Below are 23,729 nucleotides of genomic sequence, written 5' to 3' on the forward strand. Positions count from 1 at the left end.
CCTCACTCTAACCCCTTCTCAACATTGCCCAACCCCTTTGATAAGCTTAAGCTAGCATCTCTAAACCACGGATAGCTTCTGACAAAGCCAACCGCTCGACCAATTGTTTGAACGCAATTGGCTTGACTTTATTTGGCTATTTTTGAGATTGCAATCACTTCCCACATTCCTTGACTGCAATCCTCTCCTGGCCTGACTACAATCAATGAGCCAAAAATCTAGGGTACTAGACAGTTATTGAACTGCCCTCGCCAGTCGAATTAGAGCAAGTCTCTAGACTTTTGTCAGTTAGGTTTGATTAAATAGTTTAAATTTTGGTAAATAAAATTAAACAATTATTTGCAAATATTGTTTTCAGCGTTCTTCATTGTCATTTGTTCGTAACGTTCTGTGAAAGTTAAGATACTGATATAAATTTGTTGATAAATTGCTTTCAAACGCATTTTACTCTAAGTCTGAAGCAATTATTTTGAACGTGATGGTCTTTTTTATGCAAAATTTTTGCTTGACAGTTTCGACTTTCGAGAGCAATCCGTCCGGGCAACAGCAGTATTTCATTTTCCCCTCGAGTTTGATGAAGATACGTTGAAAGAAAACCATTAGCACACCATTAGAGAATGTCGAGCATTGAAAATAGGCAACAATGAAAGGAGAGAAATTGCAGTTCAACTTTTTCTAGCTTTTTCAGCCTCCAGGAGAATTTTAGTCTTTCATCTAATCTTTCCTATTGCGCTGCTCGCGCTTAGCGGCCCCTTAGTTGTGTCTCATTTGTGTTTTTCATCGACGTCATTCTGTTTTGGATGTTATATTTTAAAAAAATGCTGAGGTAGCTGTTTCGGAAATTTTCCGGCAGGGGGAACATCAGGCTGAAATTAAATGTTCGCAATTTTTGACGAATAATTGATTTATCTTCTAATCAAAATGAAAAGTTTTATTTCCAAGTTTTTGTAATTTTTGCGTTAATTTTATTTGCGGTATAGAGGAAAAGAATCTCAAACGAATCAGTGCTTGATGACTTATAAAAGTTGAGTTTTGTAATGCAACAATTAACATCATAAATTGATGTGAAAAGTAACAAGAATTTGTTTGAATCATCTTACTGCGGAAATGAATGTTATAATGTTAAATTCATAACAATCCTCAAAGAGCGTCAGTCGGCAAACGACGCGTCAGTTGGAATTATTGATCATAGTTCTTTTTTAAGTTCTGCACAAGTCGTAATAAAATTCTTGCTTCGTCTGCGTGCCTTGGAAGTAGTTTACTATAACAGGTTTGTTATGCGGTTCTTTGATGTAAATAAATACTCACAAAAGAGAGCCTTTTGATGAACAACTTTCCTAGAATGAGTGGTATTCTCCACATATTTTCTCTGTGTTGCTATCTATAGTTTGTTAGAGGCCATCACGTAAAATTTCCTGATTTGGAATTGTATTTACTATTATCTATTCTGCCTGAATTTATATACAGTATGCGGTTGACATATAAAATCATGACCACCATACCAAATCGGTAAGCTCAAAAACTTTATGCGGACATGTTTTTCTTCCCGTTTTATCATTTGGTTAGTTTTCTAAAACAAAGGAAAAATGTTAGGTTATGAGAGTATTGATCAACAGTAAGTCACTAAGTTGTAAATTTCAATTTCAGTTCTTAGAACAGTTCCTATTGAAACTTTAAATGTTCCTATGAGGAAAAAACACCATGTTTGCATAATATTGAGCTGAACGAAGTGTGGGCTGAATTTTGACGTTAATGTTGAGATGGTCCTTGTACTACGTGGAGCTCATATTTTAAAATGCATTACTTTCAGGAGGAGATTGCCGAGACAAAGCGGACACTGGCGTACCTCAGAGATTTGCGGAAAATGTTTGAGAAGTCGCGCCTCCTTGGAGAACAGGTACCGAGATAAGTTTCATATTCGTTTTTGAAATTTGAAGCTTAAATGTCGTATATCAAGTTACTACAACTAATGGCTGGGAATGATGACAAGTAATTATGGTGATTTAGACCGTTTTTGTTCAATTTTTTGGAGTACAAGTTGTCTGATTGACAGGTTTCAGCTATCTTCAACCCTTCGTTACGACAGTGCAGCCGAAATCGATGTTCATATATCGCCACATTATTTATTTGACAGGCTGAATTGGCCCCTTTTCTACGTGTCCAGCAATTTTGTTCATCGCCGAATTTTGACCGTCTCAAACAGTTATCGCTAAGTATTATTTTTAATAACAGCGAAGCGATAGCGGCTATTATTGGGGACATCGTGGTTTTTTACAATTCAAAGAATTTGAATTGTATTGGGGCGCTGTCTTTTTTTATGATCTGTTCCCACATTTCTATGATTTTTGAAGTCAAATTGGAGTAGTGATTTTGGTCACGCCGAAACAGGAAATGGAGTGAAAAATCCAGTGGGTTTGCGGCGTGAAATTTTATCTTTCTTGCTAGGGGTTTTTTGTTCACATGGCAATTTCCCTTTGGTTTTTACTGGTTTTTTTTTTGATTTTTTGGATTGCATTTTTTTCTAAATTGTTTTCCCAATCCATTGATCGTTCATTCTAGACCCAGTTTTTTGTTTGAACCAAATTTCAATTTATCGCTTTTGCTTTTTTGTTCACATGCCGCTTTTTGACATTGATTTTCTGATTCTTTAAAATTTTTTCGATGTGATTTTTTTTAGAAATGGTTTTCCCAATTCACTCATAGCCCGTTCTAGGTCTAATTTTTTGCGTAGTCAATGAAATTTTTTTGAATTGTACGTCAGAACTTGTCCCGTTATGTTTTTTAATTCGTCGTCTCCATCGATGTTTCTTACGACCTGACTTCTTGGAATTGACTTTTTCAATGACTTCAGTGACTTCTACTGCTTTGCAGTTAAAATTTGTGTACGTGACGTCATTTTTGCTTTTAGGCTAATTTCGTGACTTACCTCACTCAAAAAATGACTTCTGAACTCACTTCTTGAACTTCAGACTTTATGAACATTTACTAGTTAATAGTGTGCATCTAAGTAGTGCCGAACTTATATGCCCTAATTCTTGATTGTTAGTCTTGAGTTTTTGATTTGGAATATCAATTCTGAAAAAGCTCTCCTAGGGCTTTTTCCTAATAGACCGTATGTGTCATAAAGTTGACGGTCTAAATACAACCCAAAAGCCTAGTGTTCTATTAAAGGACTAGTTGGCGATGTCTCTCTTATTCCTTTAGTTGTTTCAATTCATGGGAGGCCACAAACGTCTATCGCTACTATTTTCCGGCAATCTGTCGGTTATGTTTGAAAACTTTCTTTTCACGTCGGGAAACCTATATGATTATGGGAGATTTTCGGGAAAAGGTAGCAAAAAAGATTTGGAACAACAATCTCAACCTTAATTCGAAGTTAAAAGGTCATTTTTCTTTGATTAGTCTTGAATTGACGCTTGTCAAAGTTGATAAATGTTTTTCTCAAGATATAATTGCTTTTTTGACCATTTAATGAGATATATGTTATCGTACTGCAACAATAAAAACAACAAAAAAAATGGTAAAAAAAGTTTTTGCAATTTTTTTCCAATGTTTAAAATTTTTTGTAGTTTGCATTTTTCAGTTTTCCCCAGCATCAGGGGTCATAATATTTCCTCTAGGGTTTCGTAATAGCTTACTGCATATATATTAGTGGCAATGGAATTGTTTTCAGTTTTTCAATATTACAAAAATTTTTATTATCACGCCTTTTTTTAAATTTGCACTTCAGTTTTTTTTGTTTTTCGTGCTTCAGTGAGCAGGTAACATCCTCTAGATTTTGATAGTATGTTAATGTTTTGTTTGGTTTTAACAATTTAATTTTTGACAAGTGTAATATTCTCTTGAAAAAAGGCTTGAAATTGTTTTACTGGATGGCCGCCTAAGACAATAATTTTGTTCTGAAGAGATTATTATGACACATTTTTCAACCTTTCCTTAAAATTTGCAATTGTTGATTTTTTTGTCATTTTCTAAGTTTATCGATTTTTACTGGCCGAGGAAAAGTTTTTTAGACCTTGCAGATGCGTTACTGGACAGAATCCAAAGACAGAAATGTGGTTTTGAACATTGGGTGATAAGGAAACGTTGTTTAAATTCTGCAATTTTCAATTGGTCTTAAGCATTTGTCATGTTTCTCGACTTTATCTTTCTTTAATGGCCAATAAACCTCTTCCAAGGCTGGTAAGGGGATTAATGGGTATATCTAATGGACCAAATTTGGCCTTAGAGATTAAAGCGTCAAAGGTTTTACCAATAATTATGTTTTTCTTAGGTTCGTTTGATTATTTTAATTTCTCAAATTTTGAAATCGTTCTTTTTATTGGCTGGCCTTGTTCAATTAATCTGCTGGTCAGGTACAATAGATTTAGGTTTTTCATTAATTTTTTGGATTGGTTTTAGGACTTGTCCTGCTGTGTTTTTGTGTTTTCGTCTGCCGCTCTTTTTTCGTTTTACGTTTTGTTCACACAGCAGAGCTGAAAAATTCAATTTTCTGAATGACTTCTTGTTCTCACTAGCTGCTTTTGCGCGCGTGACTTCGTTTCTCACTGAGCAAAAGTTTTAAAGTCATTTGCGTGATTATATGTCAATAGTACGTGACTTATCTCACGCATTAAAATGACTTTGCACTTTTAACTTCAAGTTGAATTTCGAATTCAATTAAGGTCAAATAACTCATTTGTGTAATAAAAAGTCTAATAAAAAGGCTTCTGCGGAATGAGTTTTGACCAGCTTCATTGATTTATCACTGAATGGTTTTTTTTGAGATAGCTTTTGGAGCGGCGTCGAATTTTTTTCAACTTCGTATGTTTGTATGTTTCTATTTCTATTAAACGTACCCAAGTCTTTTTCGCAGCTGTTCGGCTATGTTTTTTACTGTTTGAATTTTTTAAATTTAGATTTTAGTTTTTGTCTATTGACCAGTGGGGCATTGAATAGCTATAAAATGAGGTACGTTTGTTTTCAGAGCGTACTGGAAACGTTTTGGTTTTGAAGATTTGAAACCATATTGCTTCCAATTTTTTGTCATGCTATTAATAAATCAGGATTTTTCGTACGACTTTAACGAATATGAGTTGTATGTCCTGTATGAATGTCTTATGAATTCAAGATATGTATTATAGGTCTTGAATTTGTGATCGAGTATATCAATGTATAGCTGCCATTTTCTTTTTGCTTGGAACGGCTTGAACGTGCTATCTGAAGAGAAAGATTAAAAGGCACTACGGATTTTTTAAGAGTGTCAATGTAATTTTGGTTAAATTATCTTCCTTGCTGTTGGTTTTGTATTGATTTTGTTGTGGCGGTTCTTTGTTTTACTTCGTTTTATTATTTCAAATAAATGAGAGCTCATTTCAAGGGTGTGTTGTCGTCCAATGTTAATGTGTTCGTTTATCGCCTGCATGAGTACCGAGTTTGCATTTAAGCACTCGTATTAAAACCTTGTTTTAAAAACAATTATTTTATGTTCCTCTTGAATTAAAAAAAATATTGTCGAGTCTTTGTGCATACTAAAACATTCAATGTGACCAACTACTGACTTTAAATTTGATCAATTGTACCTATGATATCTACTCATAGAATTATCCAGTGAAGGTAAATCAGAATAGTTACCCGTGCAATCCTTTCTTAATTTAATCACACAAGAATGGATGGTTTGCAAATGGTGGTTATTGTGCCAACTTACAGTGCCGTTTGATTTAGAAATCTTCAATCAGGTTCAAACCATTTAATTGTTTGTGTTTAAGGTTAAGAAGAGGGAGAAATTGAAGAGAGAGTGGCATCAGATGAACGAGAGAGAGTTCACACTGTGCACTACCTCTCTCTACATCATCCTCAACCAACTCATGCAACAGATGAGGGAACTCGACTACCAGAAGATATTCGCAGAGCCAGTCGACACATCTCTTGTAAGCCAAATTTACAAATAATTTGTGAAATAATCCAAAGATTTTCAAATTAATAAATTAATGCAAAAATTTGCCAAAAAAAATATTTATAAAATGATGCATCTTTTTTGCAAATGTTTATAAACTAATTTATAATTTTTTATTAATTATCCATTATTTTTTGACTGGAGAGGCAATTATTAATGAATCATAAGAGAAAGAAAAGAAAGAATAAATTTCTCCTTTTTATGATAGTATAAATCAATTTTAATCAACAATTTAATTACTTAGATTATTATCAACATTTTTATATATCATAATAACAAAAGATATCTCGGAGAGGACAGATAGACGGGGCTATTAAACCCACCTAGTATCTGCCCTGGCTAAACTTAAATAGTTAAGAAGAGAAAAAACGATAACTGAATTTTTTGATGCTGAAAACAGAAAAAAAAACAGTTTTTAAGCTCCAAAACAATTCTATTTTTTGAACTCTATGCCTACTACGCTATCACTGTATGCTGTGTCTTGATTTCCGAGAGTAACGCTGATTCCTGGCAAATATAAATAAAAGAAAGTGAAAACAAAAAAAATTCTGCAATTCGAATTTCTTTGTCGATTTTCTATGTGTAGACTTCGTTATTTTCCAAAAATAATACCATTTTTGAGGCCTCGGCACTTACAAAGTAAGTGCCGTAACAATTTTTGACTAGAGTTCATGGAATAGAAAAATTTGGAAAAAAAATTGGAGGGTGGTGGGCAAGGAAAAAAAATTACTTAAAAATGTGGGATACCAGCTCCTCATTATTCAGCAAGTAACTTTCTTTAAATTTATGATAAAATTGCAATATTTGTTGCCAATTTTCGTTTTCTATGTCTTGTGCAAGAAGTTCATTCTTTCTCAGTGTGTTAAATAACCTTGCACAACGATATGAAATAGAGGAGCGCTCAAACTGCGTTTTAAAGGAGGGAAGCTTTAGGTAGTTTTTGGTAGATCTTCTGGTTTTTCTGGTACTATGCTCATACTCAAAGAGTTCATTTAGATGCAAATGAAGTTTCGCTATGCATCTTTTTCAATGATTTCAGGACAAATTTCAGCAGCTCATAAATATGAAACTCGAAAACTGTTAGTAATTTATTAGAGATAAAAATGTCCCTACAACTATCTGACCATTTCCTGAAATAAAGGAATTTTAGAATTTTTTCTGAAGAATGTAGATGGGTAGAACCGACGAGTAACTGCAACAGCCATATACTAAAATACCGCATTGAACTATTGGGTTAACATTGCTTCGATAGTAATCAATTAGCTGTTTTCGGGGTACATAGTGACGCAGCTTACATATAATACCACACTGTTTTGAGAGTCTTTTCTTAATATACTCTATATGTGATTGAAAACTTAATTTACTGTCTACATAGATTCCGAGATACTTACAAAGATTACGAACTTCAATAAAAACATCATCAAACTTAAACACTGATTTGGAAGCACTATTTTTATTGCTTATATTCATTTGTACTGTTTTATCCATATTTAGTATTAACTTATTAGCAATCAACCAATTATTGATGTTTTGCAGATCTCCTTGCACTGAATTATTGTCTTTGTTGATTGCGGTGAGGTTTGTATCATTCGCAAACAATATAACATCAAGACACTTGAAAACTAATGGCAGATCATTGATATAAATGAGGAACACTAAAGGACCCAGAATTGAGCCTTGTGGAACCCCACAAACAATAGAATTCCACGAGGAGCAAGCTCCATTTACTATAATCCGCTGTTGTCTCCCTTTTAAGTATGTTGCTATCCAATTTAGAGCTGGCCCCTGATGCCATTGTTTTCGATCTTTTTTAATAAGATATCATGCTCAATGGTTTCAAATCTTTTTTAAGATCAAGAAAGAAACTGATAACTTTTACATTTTGACAATTCAATTTTATTTTTTCAAGTAATTCAACAAGAGCGTCAATAGTGCTGTGTTTGGTACGAAACCCAAATTGTCTAATGAATAGCAAATTATGATATTCCATGTAAGCATATATGCGAATGAACAAAGCACGCTCTATAATTTTGCTCCATACAATTAGCAGAGAAGTTGGTCTGTATTTATTTTCATCTAGTTTAGATCCATCCTTGTGAAGGGGAATGACTTTGGCCTTTTTCAGATCATGGGGAAATATTCCTTCTTCGAAAGATTTATTGATTATCTGGGTTAGGTATGGAATCGTAACATTTGATGATAATTTGACTATGACATTTGAGATATCGTCAACACCAGATGAAAATTTACTGTCTAGATTATCAATGATTTCCCTAACTTCATCAACTGTTATTGGCTTTAAATACATTGAGTGGTTAACTTCGTCCATCTTAGGTAAAGCAATGTCTTTAATATTTTCTTTCAACTTTGGACCAACATTGGTGAAGAATGTGTTAAATTCCTCAGCGATATCAGCGCTGCTTGGATCAGTGCAACGTGCATTGCATGTTTCCAACGCAGGTACGTTTGAACTTTTTCGAGTTGTTCCTTTAATATCACTTAGTAACTTATATGTTTGCCTTGAGTCTCCAATACATGGTTCGAATTTTTGCGCATAAAACTATTTTTTAGCTTTTTATCACTTTTTCCAAACTGGTCGCGTAATAATTTGAATTTTTTGCTGCCTCATTATCTTGCGGATTTTGTTACATGCTACGATGTGCTTTATTTTTTTGAAGCGCAGGTTTTTAAGTGAGTTGGTAAACCATTTCGGTACTTTTTGATTTTTTATCAGCCAAGCATTTTAGAGGAGCGTACTTGTTAGTGGTTTCTAGGAAAAGGTTGTTGATTTTAGTAAAAAATTCATTGGTACCATCAAATTCTAAAAAGTGACATCGATTCCTTAGGCTCCAGTCTAAATAAGTTAAATAATTCGACAGTTGTTCTTGGTCTTTTATAAAGCTTATATCTCTAAATGGCAAATAGTTTTGTTCATTATCAACATTAATTGGCGACTTCATTAGGATCGGATAATGATCTGCAAAGTTTTCATGCGTTAGTACACTAAATTCAGGGCTGGCAAAATTTTGATATATAAAATGATCTAGACAAGTTGAGGAGTTAGAAGTTTCCCGGGTAGTTTCAAGATTAGCAAGCTCAAAATCATTAGAAGATATCGTGCATAGGTACTTTGATTGTAATTGATTCTTTACATGAGTGTCGATGTTAAAATCACCAGTTATAACGGTTGGACAATTTAAGGAAGTTAAATCATTCAAAAATTATCCAATTTTTCGACGAATTTCAGTTTATTTGTTCTTGGTGGATTGTAGACAGTAGCCAATTTAAACCTGTATTTTTTGTACTGTATTGAGACCAGAAGAGTCTCTTCCATTTTTGTTGAATGTGTTTCTAACAAGGACATGGAATCCTGAATTTGTATCATAACACCTCCGCCATGTGTATTTCTTTTCTTAACTGCATAATTATTATAGCCTGGAACCAATAAGGAATTGATGTCATCGTTATCGGTTAACCAAGTTTCAGTGAGACATATGAGATGTGGTGGAGACTCAAGACTATGTATAAGTGCTTCCAAATCATTTGAATGCTTTTTAACGAACGAACATTCACAGTTAATATAGACATAGTAGTTGGTTTGAGGACAACATCATTTAGCACAGAAATAGGTTTTCGGTTTCACTAATATTCATAGTAGGATCGAAAAAAGTTCTTTAAATCATGCAGACTATAACCAAGATTAAATGCACCTTCATATAAATTAAGAATTTTGTAAACACGGTTGTCATCTTTTTGGTGTACATTATAGAACCATCTTTTGTATATGCCGAATTTAATCGGTTGTCCTGTTTCATGTTGAGGAACATCACTCTTGGTCGGCTTATGTCTTCGAAAAGTCGAATATTACTTCCTTATTCAAACAAAACTTTCTTCTTTCGCAATACATCGATCTTAGCAACCCGCCTTGAAAATTTGACAATAATTGGCTTGACCTGGCCTTTGCGAGAGGGTAGCCGATGAGCAATAAAAATATCCTTCAGATCGACACATGTTTCTAGGGGTCTAGCTAGCGCAAGCACTTTCTCCATAGTTTGATGTAAATTTTCGCCAAGAGGTTCCCCGTTCTCGTTTAAATCTTCCTGAAGACCAAGAATTTTGACGTTGTTTTTTGACGTTGTGAATCATCGTGAGTCTTAATTGAAATTGTGTGCCATTTGAAATAAGCGATTTAAAAATCGAATTAAATGAAAAACTTATTTCCTTTGGTTGTTGTACAAAATTGAAGTGCGGAGAGAATAGAAAGTAGTAATTTTGTTCATACCGGTTTTTGAAAAAAAAGTCGGTCTGATAAAATTTTTGGTAAGAGTGAATTATTTTGTTCATCTTCGGTTTTTTCAAATAAAATTTTTTGTTTCACCTTTTGCTGCCAAAGTGATTTTTTAAACATATTTTAACCAGTAATTGTACATTTGGGAAGTTTTTAAGCATATATTAGAGTTAGAGTTTAATATTTGATATATTAGATGCAGTTCTGAACTATTTCTTTGTCGTTTTTCATGCTTCTGTTAGCGATATTTGTATTTTTCAAGTTTTTCAGCCTGCGTGAAGTTTTAAGGTTTCAATTACCAAGTGTACTATTTTGGGCCACCTTTTTGTTTTAAAAATTGTTATTTTGAGGCCGTTAGATTGAATAGTAGTGTTTAATTGCTCTTAAACGAAGTTTGTAGCAATTATATTAGTCCTGTCGGTCTTTTTTAATGCGATTTTTCGCTTGACCAATTTTTCGTCTGAAGCTTTTGACTTTTCGTCCTCAAAACGGGATAAACAGGTAGCGTTCAGCAGGCATTAAGTGCTGTGAGAGGCTTTCAGCTCTGTTTCAGCCCAAACTGTAGACCCCTCCACTGTTGACACCCCCCCCACTATTGCCCCCACCACCCCCGCGCTGTTACCCCGACCCCACTGTTGTTCACCCCCACCCCCTTCATCAACCCTCTGTGCACCCCCCCATTTCTAGCTACTGACGAACAACCGCTCGCTAAAAACTGTTTTGCTAAATACTATTTTACACAATTTCAAGCTTTTTGAATATTTGACATTATTTGATTTCCATTAGCCCAAGGTGTCCAGGAACCTCATCTAGGTTTTGATAATAGGTTACTGCATAGTTTCTGGTGGTAATAGAATGGTTTCAACATTTTAACATCACGAATTTCTGCTTTTTTTGACAAATAGTTTAAATTTTTTCAAACTTTTTGACAATTGTTTTTCCTTATTCAGGTCTCTCCAGACCAAGGGGCCGGAAAAACTCCTAAGAGGTTTGATAACAACTTACAAATTTTTACGGTCCGTGGAATAGTTTTTCAACTAATTAATGTCTAAAGTTTTAGCAACTTTTTGATAAAACTTTTTTCAAGTTTTTTGAAAATGTTTTCATCGTTTTTTAGATTTTTCAGCCTCAAGAGCCAAGGAACCTCCTATAGGCTTCGGAAATTGGTTACTGTATAATTTCTAGACGTAATGGAATGTCATGCAAGGTTTTGACATCACGAATTTTAGCATTTTTTTGACATTTTTGCCATTTTTCAATTTTTTGACATTTAGTCATCATTCAGGTTTTTTTTGGCCTTAAGGGTCTGAAAACCTCCATTACGGTTTGATAATAAGTAACTGGAAATTTTTTGTTGGTCATGGATTAATTTTCATTTTTTTAATATCACAAGTTTACGCAATTCTTTTTGATAAAATTTGCAATTTTTTTAAGTTTTTTGGTTTTGTCATTTTTGAGATTTCTCTAGCCTCAAGAGCCACGAAACTTCCTCAATGGTTTGTTAATATGTTACTGCATAGTTAATAGATGTAATAATATGGTTTTCAAGATTTTAATATCACGAATTTAAGCAATTTTTCAAAATATTTGTAATTTTTTCTTGTTTTTTGAAATTTTTCCGGCACCAGGGGCCCTAGGACCTCCTCCATGGTTCGATAAAAAAACTGCTGCTTAGTTTCTAGAGTTAATGGTTTGTTGATCAATTTTTCTATGAAGCCAGTTTAAGTAAATTTTGATAAAATTGGAAATTTTCAATTTTTCGGAAAATCTTTATTCTGTTCCAAGTGTATAGATCTGTATGAGCCAGTGAAACTATTTCAGGCTTGAAACATGGAGACTGGATAGTCTCTTGAGACGTTGAAATGGAGCTTGAGATATTCATATTTTGAGTTTTAGCAAGATTTTGGTAAAATTTGCGAGTATCCAAAAATTTTTCAATTTTTGTCCTTATCTGAGTTTAACGGCCATTACTGGCCAACGAAATTTTCAAGTCTTGGAGAAAGGTTACTTGACAGAACTTTCTCGACAAAAATTGGTTTTGAAATTTTTTTACTGCGAAGTTGAAAACTTTTGATTTATTTTTGCCTTTCTCAATTTTTTCTTTTGTTTATTCACTAACAAGGCTAGAAAACTAGAAGTTGCAGAGCCAAATCCCATAATGGAAACGATTCCTATCTCTGTTTCTCTCTCTGTCGGTTGGGGTTTCTTTCCTTCTCTTTCTCATTCACGTTTTCTCTCTCTCTCTCTCTCGCTCGCTCGCTCTATCTCTCTCCCTCTCTCTCTTTTTGTTGATGCCGCACTTCGGCGGCTGTTATGTGGCGTAATGTCATCATCTCTGATCCTCATTAATAATCAGTTATAGTATTAATGTTTTTATCATCTAGGATTTATTAGGCACTTTTTAGGAAATCATTGTTAATTGCTCTCAAAAGCAATTTGTAGCAAATATATTAATCCTGTTTGTCTCTTTTATGCATTTTTTCTGGACGATTTTTTTGTCTGACCCATTTGACTTTCGTCCTCAGAAACGGGATAAAGAGGTAGCGCCCAGTTGGTATGAAGTTCTCTTAGAGCCGTTCAGCCCACTAGTCTTCAAATATGCGATTAACAGAAACTGTATTGGAGACTTATACTTATGGTGTGAAGGACAGTTCTTAGAAGTTGATCCGACACCCCCACCTACCCACCGTTCCCGCATCAGTCCCCTCATTATACTTTTGCACCCCGCTACGGTGCACCCACGCTGCGCTCACCTTACGCCCCTTCAATTAATCTGGTTATGTCCAGTAAATAGTTTTATTCATAGTTTAGGAATTAATTGGCTGGGACCTACGTCAAGTTTTACTTCGACTCGATTCAAAAGATTGACGGCAATTTTTTAAATCAATTGTTTTCTTGAGTGAAGATAAATAATGCAGGAAGCAAAACGGGTGAAAATTGTAGTTATACCGCTGATCAAATTTGAAGAGCGTTTTTTTAAATACCGCCAATTGCACGAATTTGAGGTAAGCAAAATTATTGTAATCGACCAAGGTTTTTTGATGACGTGCGGCTTTTGCAAACAGCTTGTTTTGTTTAACTATTGTTTTCTGATTTATGGTTTTAATAGGTAATAGTGATAATATTAGGGCTGCCTTGATAGGGTTTGTAAGTTATTTGCTAATAAAAATATGCATTTTTCTATGCGAGGAATTGATTGTGATTTTCTATTCTATTTTTTAGTTTACATTTTCTTTTTTTAGTTCCAATTTATTTATTTGGCTGATTTTTCTATTGTTTTTTGGCTTCTGATTATTTTTCGAGTCCTGAATTTTGCTTCTAAAATTACCTATCAAATAGTTTGATTCGATGTCGCATGTGCTTTCAAATTATGACTATCCGCAAAGGTGGTCCAATTTGCATTCAGATCTTGCTTCTGATTCAAAATTTCTTCCAACTTAAATTTTTATTGTCGAATTGACAGGTCATGGACTACCGTGTGGTAGTGGATGAGCCGATGGACTTGGGCACAATGCAGAAGAAGGTGGACAGTATGGCCTACTGCACGATAGGCGAGTTCTCCAGGGACTTCTCCCTCATAGTGTACAACTGCATGAGATACAACAACACAGAGACCCCATACTTCAAGGCAGCTGTCAGACTCAGAGACATGGTATGACATATGACATTGTTGTCCATCTTGACCTAGTTACTAAACCTTTTTTGAGTTTTTTAATCACTAATTCAGTTATTTTAATGGGACTAGGTTTGCGGCAGTTGTTTGTGTTTTTGTGGGGGTCTTTTCCATGATATCCCCCACCGTGGTTTGTTGGCGGTCATTTAGGGGGTGAGCGCTATGCGCTGTATTTTCTTGTCACAATGGGCATACATATTTCCAAAAATTAAGCTTAAAAATATATTTAAGCTTTAATATTTAATGGCTTGAAACAATGCGTTATGTAGTTATGCAATTAATTCAAGAGATAAAATTCAATATTTAGGAACATAAATTATGATAACCTATGAACGAATATTGTCAAAGTTTTTCTTTACCTTTTGTGACTCGACTAGGAGTAATGGCGTTTTGATTTGAAGGAGTGTTGTTCGGTACCCGTTGTCACGCTCTCTATATTGGTGTGGAAATGCTATTGTTCGTTTCTAAAAACTGCGAACGAAAATTGAGTGAAGCACTTGAGTGAAGCGACGTGAGTTTTTGTATTATCATCATGCTTATATCCAATTTTCTCATTTTTAATAGACGCGAAGCGATCGCGGCTATTATTGGAGACATAGTGGTTTTTTACAATTCAAAGAATTTGAATTGTATTGGGGCGCTGTTTTTTCACACATTTCTCTATGGATTTGATCTTTCAAAACGGGATAAACAGGTAAAGCCCAGCGGGCATTAAGTTTCATTAAAGGCCCAAATTGGGCTTAAGTAGTCCTTCAAGTGCTTAGAGTGGTGCAGCTTAATTTAGGGTTAAAAGGTCATTTTTAGGTTTTGGGCTCAAAATTGTGCAATTTTAAAAAAATATTTTTTGTGATTTTTTTGAGTTTTTTGTTTGATTAGTCTTAGGTTAAATTTTTTAAAAGCTGATGAAGGTCTTTCGCGAGCCAAAATTACTTGTTATGATCAATTTATGAGCTATATGTTTTGGTACTACGAACAAACAGTTTTTTGAAATTTTCCGGGCTCAGGTGAAATTTTCCAGCCTCAGGGGCCAGGGAATCTCCTGTAAGGTTTGATAATAGGTCACTGCATAGTTTCTAATAGAAACGGAATTTTTAACTGTCGAATTTTAGCATTTTTTTGATAAAATCTGCAATTTCAAGTTTTCCTAAAATTTTTGTCAATCTCTAATATTTGCCCATTCTCGAGTGACAGAAAACTTATTCCACAGTCCGATAAAAAGTTGAAATTTACTGAATGGGTGTTAGTTTCAATGGAATTGTTTTCAACAAATTAACATTTAGAATTTTAGAAATGTTTTGATAAAATTTGCCGTTTTTTCGAGTGTTTTGAAAACAGTTGTCTTTTATTCAGTTTTCTTGCCTCAGTAGCCAGGTTATCTCCTCCAAAGTTTGGTAGTATGTTATTACATAGTTGCTTGGAGGCAATGTTAACATTTTAATGGAACGAATTTCTATTTTTTGAAATATGAAATTGTTTCTTAAAATTATTGACTTTCTATCTTTGAGCCAATGAATTTTTCAAGGCTTTGAATTGGATTACTGGATAGCCTCTAGAGACACAAAAATGGTTCTGATAATATTATTACCTCGGTTATCAGCAACATTTCATTTAAGTTTGCAACTGATTTTATTGGAAAAAAAGTTTTCTGTCATTTTCTGAGTTAATCGATCTTCAAGGACCAATGAATTTTTTTTAGGTTTTGCAGATATAATCCTGGACCGATTTCATAGGCAAAATTTGGTTTTGTACATATTTGTGAAATAGGTGTATTTAAAAGGATCAAATTTTGCCTTCGGGTAAAAGCTTTAAGAGTTTTAGCAATGAGTATTTTTTGTTTAGTTTGTTTGATTGTTTTAGTTTCTCAACGTTTTGATGATTTTGTTTGTGTTTTGGCTGGAATTGTTCGACTGATCTGTTGGGCAGTTAGAGCACTTATGAGTTTTTCAGTCAGATCTTTGGATTGATTTTCAGGACATGTCCTGCTAAGTTTTTTAATTCTTCGTCTCCATCGATGATTCTTGCTACCTGACTTCTTGTAATTGACTTTTTCAATTTCAGTGATTTCTACTGCTTTGCAATTAAAACGTGTGTGCGTGATGTCATTTGTCTTTACTGTCCTTACTGCTTTACTGTCAATTGAGTGGCTTACCTCACTTAAAAAATGATTTCAGAATTCGCTTAATGAACTTAAATTTTGTGAACATTTACTAGTTAAAGGTCAGTAGTGTGCATCTAAGTAGTGCCAAACGTATATGCTCTAATTATTGCGTATTAGAGTTTTGAGTTTTTGATTTCGAATATTAATTTTGAAGAAGTTTAATTAGGGTTTTTCCTTATAGAGCGTATGTGTCTGATAAATCTGACAGTCCGAATCTAACCCAAAAATTCTAGTGGTCTATTAAAGGACTGGTGGTCAATCTATCTATGTTATTTCCGTAGTTGTTTAAATTCATCGAACGCCATGGAAAATTGGTTCAACATTTCATGCGGTCCGACTATAAGGCAGCGGCAAGGAAACTCAGTCAGCTCTGATCGTTTCCCTCTTTTTGCGACTTTCAGCCAATTCGCTCGCAAGTCCTTTTTAGCAATATCTAAGATAATAACTGTTGAGAGTATCTTTCTTGATGAATTCGTTTTGAAGTTGTCGCAATAGGATCATTGTTCTCATTAATTTGAAACTCGTTGCCTACTGCTTGTACAGATTGTAAAATTTGTTAGAAATATCTTAAAGTAAACATCTTTTGAAGAAATCTCTGCAACTATAAGAAAGCAGATAAATTTTTTATTTTGGTGATCAATAGCCACGAAGCGATAGTGGGCAAGCCTTTTTATAGTCCCAAGAATGCGATTGTATTGGGCGCTGCTTTTCCTCTTTTTTCGAATTTTTTATGTCAACGAGAATTCATATTTGGAGTATTGATTCTAGTCACGCCGAGGTAGTAAAGAGGGCAGAAAGCGAGTAGTTTTAAAGCTTGATTTTTCAAATCGCCTTTTTAAGGTGGTGTGAGAACTTGAGATCTTTGAGAGAGCTTCTTTGATGTCCAGCAATTTGACTTCGTTTTCACTGCTTTTCTCGGGATTTGTTTCAAAATAAAACATGTTCTGATTGCATAGTTGGAGCCTATTTGAAGCCCTCAATTGGCGGCTAATGGTTTTTCTGACGTTAACACTAGTTGATTTGAAACAAATTATTGGAGAAGTTTTGAATTTTGCCCGTATTTGTTCTTTTTCTCTTATTTTTTTAGTCTCATTGATAACAGGTCCTTTTAGTTTTCTTTTGAGGCATTAGTAACGTTTCTTAAATTTAATAGTTTGAGTTGATTCTAACTGTATATATAAATAAAGAGTGCGGAAGAAAGATTGAGAAAGTGTTGCATGCTTTCTAATGATCTATAATGTGATCGGCAATTTATTTTTCTCGGATTTGACATTTTTGACATTGCTAGTTTTCTGAAAGAAAACGGAGAATTTTTTTCAGAAAACTGCCATTGTCTTCTTGGCTTTTCCTTTTGTTCGTCTTTGGTTATGTGTAGTTCTATGTTTTGCTAACTATAAAAAGCAGTCCTCCTATGTTCTCTTTTTAATTCATCGTCTTCCTCGTTTTTTTGTTCCTATTTCGACTTTTTTTGAAGATTTCCACCATGATGTCGCTACATTTGCCTGCTCGAGGTCATTTATGTACTGCGTTCTGCGCAGGTTTTTAGGTCAATAGCATGATAAGTATTTCGAGCATACATGACATACCTGACTCAAAAAATGACGTTTGCACTCACTTCTCAATTCTGGAGATAGAATATAAGTTCTAAGCAAAATTGATTAGAGATCATCCACGCGTTATGATTATCAGGCTATGTTACTTAAAAGACATTAGTGTTTGAATTTTGATTGGAAAATAAGGATTGTTGGAAATGAAAGTTGTTCTGAAGCTCATTTTTTGTCTTTAATCTTGATCATTTTATAAACTAGATTTTTAAAAAAATTTTTTGAAACATAAGCAAATGATTTTAAAAACGTAACACCAAGATTTTTACAAAATTTTCGAGCCAAAGCTTGTCTAGATTGTTTTCTAGGTTTTGTCCTTTTTAGGTGGCTTTGTTCAGTTTGTTTTTGTCTGAGCATTATGGAATATCTATCTATAGTAATTAAAGTTTCGAGCCTAATTACGTATAATTACGCACAATAACGTTCAGCATAATCATCTCTGATATTAAAGAACAGCTAACTTCTTGGTTGTGAAACATCACTTCAATAATTTCATAACATTAAAATTAAACTGCCGCTAAAAAGGCACAATACATTACTGCTGTGAATTTTTTGAGGGTTAGCTTGAAAAACAGTAAAACGAATCGTTGACCAAAAGGTCATACCACAAACGGGCTCTTCTATACTTTTTGTTCTTTTTCTAAGAATTTTTGTTCTCTGTTCTCTGTTCAGAAAGTGGTCTCTATCTTTGTCTCTGTCATTGTGGTCATTCCTCATTTTATGGCAAACTCGAAAAAATATTTGCGAATACTAATTTATTAAAGTGTTCTCCAAAATCTTCAGATAATATAATCAACGTAGCTTAAGCTAAAATAATTTTTACACTGTTGATTGGATTAACACAAATTGTGATCAGCTAATGGAAATGACTATTAAAGCGTGTTAGCAGCATAAAATTGTAAAATCTGTGCTCGAATCTTAAACGTGACTTTTATTTGTCCTCCCTGAAAGTTGACTTGTAGTGCGTCTGAACTTTGTATGTCTTGATATCGGCTAAACGATCTTGAACCCACTTGTATAAACGCTGCCGTCCGTCAATTCTTTCCTGCTGCGTGAGATCAGCCAGTACGTTTACATAGTCACTTTGGAAGTCAATTCCCTCGTAAATGTCTCGAAGTTGTCCTTCGGCTTGTTGTTCCGCTTCAATTTGCTTCATAATCATTTCTTTTGAAGGAATCTCGTGCCTACCTGTTGCGACTCAAAGTTAAGTTTATCTTTAAAAAGAGTATTATGGATTACAAAAAACTTTAACATATGCATTCCAATGTTATAGGTACAAGTTACGCGACTCAAAAGTTAATGCAAAAATGTTGGCAGTTGTTAACTGTGCTGCGGTTCAAGCTATAAGCCTGAATTTCGAAGGGCCGTTAGCAGAGTCAAGTAACCTTGCTTGAAACAGATACAAATTGCAAGTTTTAAAATCTGGCACTGTATATAGGAGAATTTGGCATTCTCGAGGAAAGTTTGGCAAGATGAACTGAATCAAAAAGATAACAATACTTAACAAGATTACAATACTACATTCACTGTCTATTCAGGATTAAAATTCATAAAATTAATCTTAATGCGATATCCTAATTCGCAGCGCAATCTTGTCTCTTCTTCTCACTACAACCGTAAATTGCTTTCGAACGAAAATCTTTCGAACATCGCAGTGGTTCTGATTAAATTTCAAAGATTACATGGTTGAGAGCCGTTTGGTCAGAGAATGTAGAGCTGTACCAAACTTTTCATAAATTAGTACATGCGCAGGAAAAAAAAACATTTTTGCTTATTCCTTCGGTCATATGCAATGCTGCTATCATATGATCATATTACTAGTCCTCTCCCTCCAGTTCCTCTTGTTGCATGTTTTTGATCATAAATATTTCACCTAAATACTTTTTTCTACGGCTTATAAAATAGTTCCAAATCAGTGCCAAACTTCATTCGAAGATGGTATCATATAATATTGGGGCATCAGTTTAGCCTACTAATGCTATAAACTATCTGGATCTGGGGGAGGTGGGATTGGCAAAATAGATGCAACTGTCTTAATATCTTTGAATTTTGTTATATGAAGTCCTCACTCTTCGATACACCGCAAGACAAGGCATTGTCTGGTTGGTGTGAATATGAGATTTCTATGAAATTATTAACAATCATAACCTGAGATGATGTTGGCGCATAGATGTCCTTGCAGCCAGAACATACTGAATGTATAGAACTGGTTCTGCATCCCAATGTAGAACAGGCGATCGTTGTCAGGGAACATGATTCCTTTGTATAGTGGCATAGCCAGCCTGTTGATGGTCCTCAGTTGCAAGCTCTCCTCCATGAATGGAAACTTGTGCAGGTAACCAGTGCAGTAAATGATGGTGTCGAAGTCACGCTGAGAACCGTCTTGGAAGCTAAAGGTTGTGAAGTTGGATGTTAGAAATCGGGAGATTACGAAACTGAATCTCCTCTTTAGTTTATTAATTGCTCTCAAACGAAGTTTGTAGCATTTATATTAATCCTGCTAGTCGTTTATGCGATCTGCCCTACTACCAACTTTTGGTCTGACCATTTGACATTTTGTCCTCAAAAACGTGATCAACAGGTGAGTTCTGTTAGAGCATTAAGGCTTACTAGTCTAAGTATCTAAGTATGCGATTCTCCGAAACTGTCTCAGAGACATAAATTCATGGTGTGAAGGGTGGTTTTTATATTTTGACCCTCAACCTTCACTGCTATCGGTGCTATGCCTGTGCAATAAATTAGTACTAAGCTCTTACAAGTCTCAGCTATTGGTACAATTACCCATAAACAACATTATTAAATAAAACATACCAAAATAAGTCCTGAGTTACAATCCAAAGAAATGAACTTACTAAGGAACTGACAAACAACACTTAAAGAACAAGATCAAACTAAGATAGACGATAACGCCCTTGACCCTATATGATCAACAAGGAGGCTCGTTAATGTACGTTTGCACATGATGTTCCGACCCGATCTCATATACATTTTTGACTTAATTGTCAACTAAATGAAGAGATTATCAAAAATCTATGTTAGTTTAAAAAAATCATTACACACCCAAACTACTAATTGAATTACATAATTCCATGCCTCATTAAAGCGCTCAGGAGATATGCCAATAAAAAAACTACGAGAAAAAACAACAAAATCGGCAAAACAAAAATTTCACGGCAAAGACTCAATATCTAAATTCAAAAGCACCGTGTAACAACGTCAAAATGCAATCAGAAAAACCTAGCTACACAAATTTACTCTTTTTTAACTACACAGAAGATGGGATTTTTCCTTAATGGGACTAGGTAACAAGTCGACAAAAAATATGAGGCAAAATTCAAAAGTCAATCAACATTTTTTAAAACGTTTCATAACTTCATACGTCTAAAACCTCTAGCTTTTAACAAAATAATGCTTGACAAAGTTACGAAAAAGTCATTAGGAAACCGATAGGAACCGTATTCGTTTATACTAAGCCCTAGAAACCAACTGAAGTTGTAGAATTTTTATATAAGGCTATCCGCTATTAACTGACTGCATTGAGTAACATCATTCACTCAATCCTCAATTAAAGCTAATGAGACCTCTCAGCTTTTTCCGACTACAAAAAGTATAAAAAACAGTCAAAAACAGCAAAGTAAAAAAGAGAGAGAAATGTCGAAGCCATTAAAAATTGAACTTATAAGTAAAAGCTTTCTATCTTCTATTATTTTTAACAGCAACAGGATGCTTCTTCGTTTAAAAAATTGGATTCAAAAAATCAACAAATAGGAAGAAGTATATCAAAACCTCGAAATTTTTACGAAAAACACGTAATATCAACGCCATTAAATTCAATAGATATACGCTGAGGTATGCTTCAATGAGAAGACCATAATGTTTGTCATTCATAAGTCATCAATAAGACATCGCTATAAGTCTTTTGGTTATGAAAACAGCAACACATACAAGCAAAAATCAAAAACTCAATAGGAAAGTGCGAGAAGAAATTGTCGAAGCCATTTCAACCATAGTTTTTTCTGAAAATTTTTTCTATGATCCATTGAACGTTTTTTTTAAGCAAATGAGAACTATCAGTATTATGATAAAGTTATAAGATTGCAAAAGGAACAAAAATAATGAGAAATAAATACCCAAAAATAAAAAAAATTATGAAAACTTTGTGTCATCGAAGTCATACCAATAGTTAGAAGTAAAAATTGTGGTCCAGGATAAATTTGGTTGCAGTAGAAAGGAACGAGGTCCTGTCATTTCTGAAAATGACATACAGTTCAAAAAATAGGTTTACGATCGGTTAATATTAAGAAATTCGAATTTTTATTGTCTTAACAGCCATTAGCTGTCCACTCAAAAGCACTTGATAGGTTCAGTTAGTGCTCACAAGGGAGCCTTTTGCACTTTTATTCTATGAGTCTGCTATAGGACTTCAAAAATTTAGTACAATCAAGTTTTCATTAAAAATTACGAAAAGTCAGAGTGAAAGCCAAAAAAACAAGTGCGATCCCTCGAAAACGATTTTTTTGTTCATTGGGCTTCAAATGACTGTTAGTGAGTTCGTCCTTAACGGAATATTAGGAATGAAAAAATTATTCATTTAGTAGTGTGGAATGTAATCTTGAATTGATTTTTTTTAGAAAAGTTCTAAATTTGAACGAAAATTAAGCGAAAATTGAACAAACAAAATCATGCCAAATATCCTGTGTTCACACAAAACTTTGAACCTCGATAACTCCTCGGAAAAAAACGAAATTAAAAAAATCTTTTTAATTCCTAACTCTACCCTGGACGAGCTTTTTAATGATACCGCTCAAGTTTTTCTACGATGAATATATCGATCGGCCAAAATTGTCTGAACAAAAAAAACCCATTTGAGTATATAGTTCCTCCCCCAAGTGGGGTCGGAACAAAAATGCACAATTAGAATTTGTTTTTCAATATTTACTGTTTTAAGAATCTCTAACTTAACATAACTTCGAGTCTACGAATCCGTAGAATGAATACACAAATTATTAGCTTTGTGGGAATCAACGACAGAAATCAGAAAAGGCAAAAATTGAAGAATTTTTTAACTATCAGAATCTCTGTTGGCGGCGTCATGATAAGAGATCCTCGAAACTACATGCGGATATCTTTAACACAAGATTTTATAAGACGTAAGAAGTCGAAAAATACCTTCTAGCAGTTATAAATAAGAACTGCTAGTTTTGAGAGTAAACGATAAAACCACAAAAGGAAACAAAACATAGGAAATTAAAAAATAAACTTTTGTTTTTGAAAACGATGCATCAGAATGAAAAAACTACTGCTACTAAGAACTCAAGCTACTAATAAGCACCGCTTGTTTCTCATTAGCAACCGACTAAACCTGTCAATATTGAGACTAAATGATAAGACAAAAATACGACCGAATTCAGCAAAAAAATCAAAACTCGCTAACACGTTTATAACAAATATAAAGTCACGCAAAGCAAATGCTATGGATCAAAGCAGTTATTTTTGTTAACCTAATCAAAAGTGTAAGCAGATAATTTCTGTCAATAATGATATCAGACGATAAGACAGCACTAATTACAACAATGCATCAGCATCGCAAAAGTAAACTAAATTTTTTGAAAACGAACAGCGGGTAAGTCATAAAAATGAAAAGCTGTGAACTGAGAGGACCAATTCGATTAATTCAGGAATTCATAGCAACAGACGAGACCTGTCTTAAATGAGGCTGAGAAATAAGAGATTAATGTGATCACTAAAAACTCGCAAAGCGCAATAATATTTCCTGAAAACTACGTCATGGAAAGCATTAGCATTGAAAAATGAAATCAATTGAAGTAAACCGTATTAGCAGCATATGAGACCTGTTGTTAATTCTATTAAATTATTAAACAACTAGAAGTATAGCAATTAGTCGCAAAAACCGAAAGTTCAATAAAAAATTTTGAAAACAAATGTCTGTCATCGAAAACTAACCCGCACTGAAATGCAGCCCTTATTTAGGTTAATTTATGCCTCTTTAGAAACCAATGAGACCTCTCATTAGTGATACTAAGTGATAAGACAGCAGAAATGCCAATACG

General features: G+C 34.1%; 3 protein-coding genes across 3 annotated transcripts in view; 1 reads left to right on the forward strand and 2 right to left on the reverse strand.

Annotated features, from left to right (window-relative positions):
• LOC142340672 (bromodomain-containing protein 1-like) overlaps positions 1 to 13,881 on the forward strand; it is a 78,093-nt gene extending 64,212 nt beyond the window's left edge. Inside the window, exons 8-10 of the mRNA XM_075391363.1 lie at positions 1,811 to 1,897; positions 5,748 to 5,909; positions 13,687 to 13,881. Coding sequence (XP_075247478.1) covers positions 1,811 to 1,897; positions 5,748 to 5,909; positions 13,687 to 13,881 — 444 coding nt within the window. The remainder of the gene's footprint in view (positions 1 to 1,810; positions 1,898 to 5,747; positions 5,910 to 13,686) is intronic.
• The window catches only part of LOC142341466 (bromodomain-containing protein 1-like), a 284,999-nt gene that overhangs the window by 147,370 nt on the left and 113,900 nt on the right, over positions 1 to 23,729 (reverse strand). The window lies entirely within an intron of this gene.
• LOC142340743 (trimethylamine monooxygenase-like) lies at positions 18,399 to 20,142 on the reverse strand. Its single transcript, XM_075391444.1, has 2 exons — positions 19,807 to 20,142; positions 18,399 to 18,846 (listed from the first exon to the last, which is right to left on the reverse strand). The coding sequence occupies exons 1-2, from the start codon at positions 19,973 to 19,975 to the stop codon at positions 18,590 to 18,592; spliced, it is 426 nt and encodes a 141-aa protein (XP_075247559.1). The 5' UTR covers positions 19,976 to 20,142; the 3' UTR covers positions 18,399 to 18,589.

The sequence above is a fragment of the Convolutriloba macropyga genome, chromosome 6 (genome assembly GCF_964194025.1).
Source record: "Convolutriloba macropyga chromosome 6, txConMacr16.3, whole genome shotgun sequence".
NCBI classification, from domain to species: domain Eukaryota; kingdom Metazoa; phylum Xenacoelomorpha; order Acoela; family Convolutidae; genus Convolutriloba; species Convolutriloba macropyga.

Coding starts and splice junctions, on each gene's coding strand:
- LOC142340743 (XM_075391444.1), bottom strand. CDS start 19,975: ATGGAGGAGAGCTTGCAACTGAGGACCATCAACAGGCTGGCTATGCCA. Junction 18,847..19,806: donor ATGCGCCAACATCATCTCAG/GTTATGATTGTT, acceptor GAGTCGCAACAG/GTAGGCACGAGATTCCTTCA.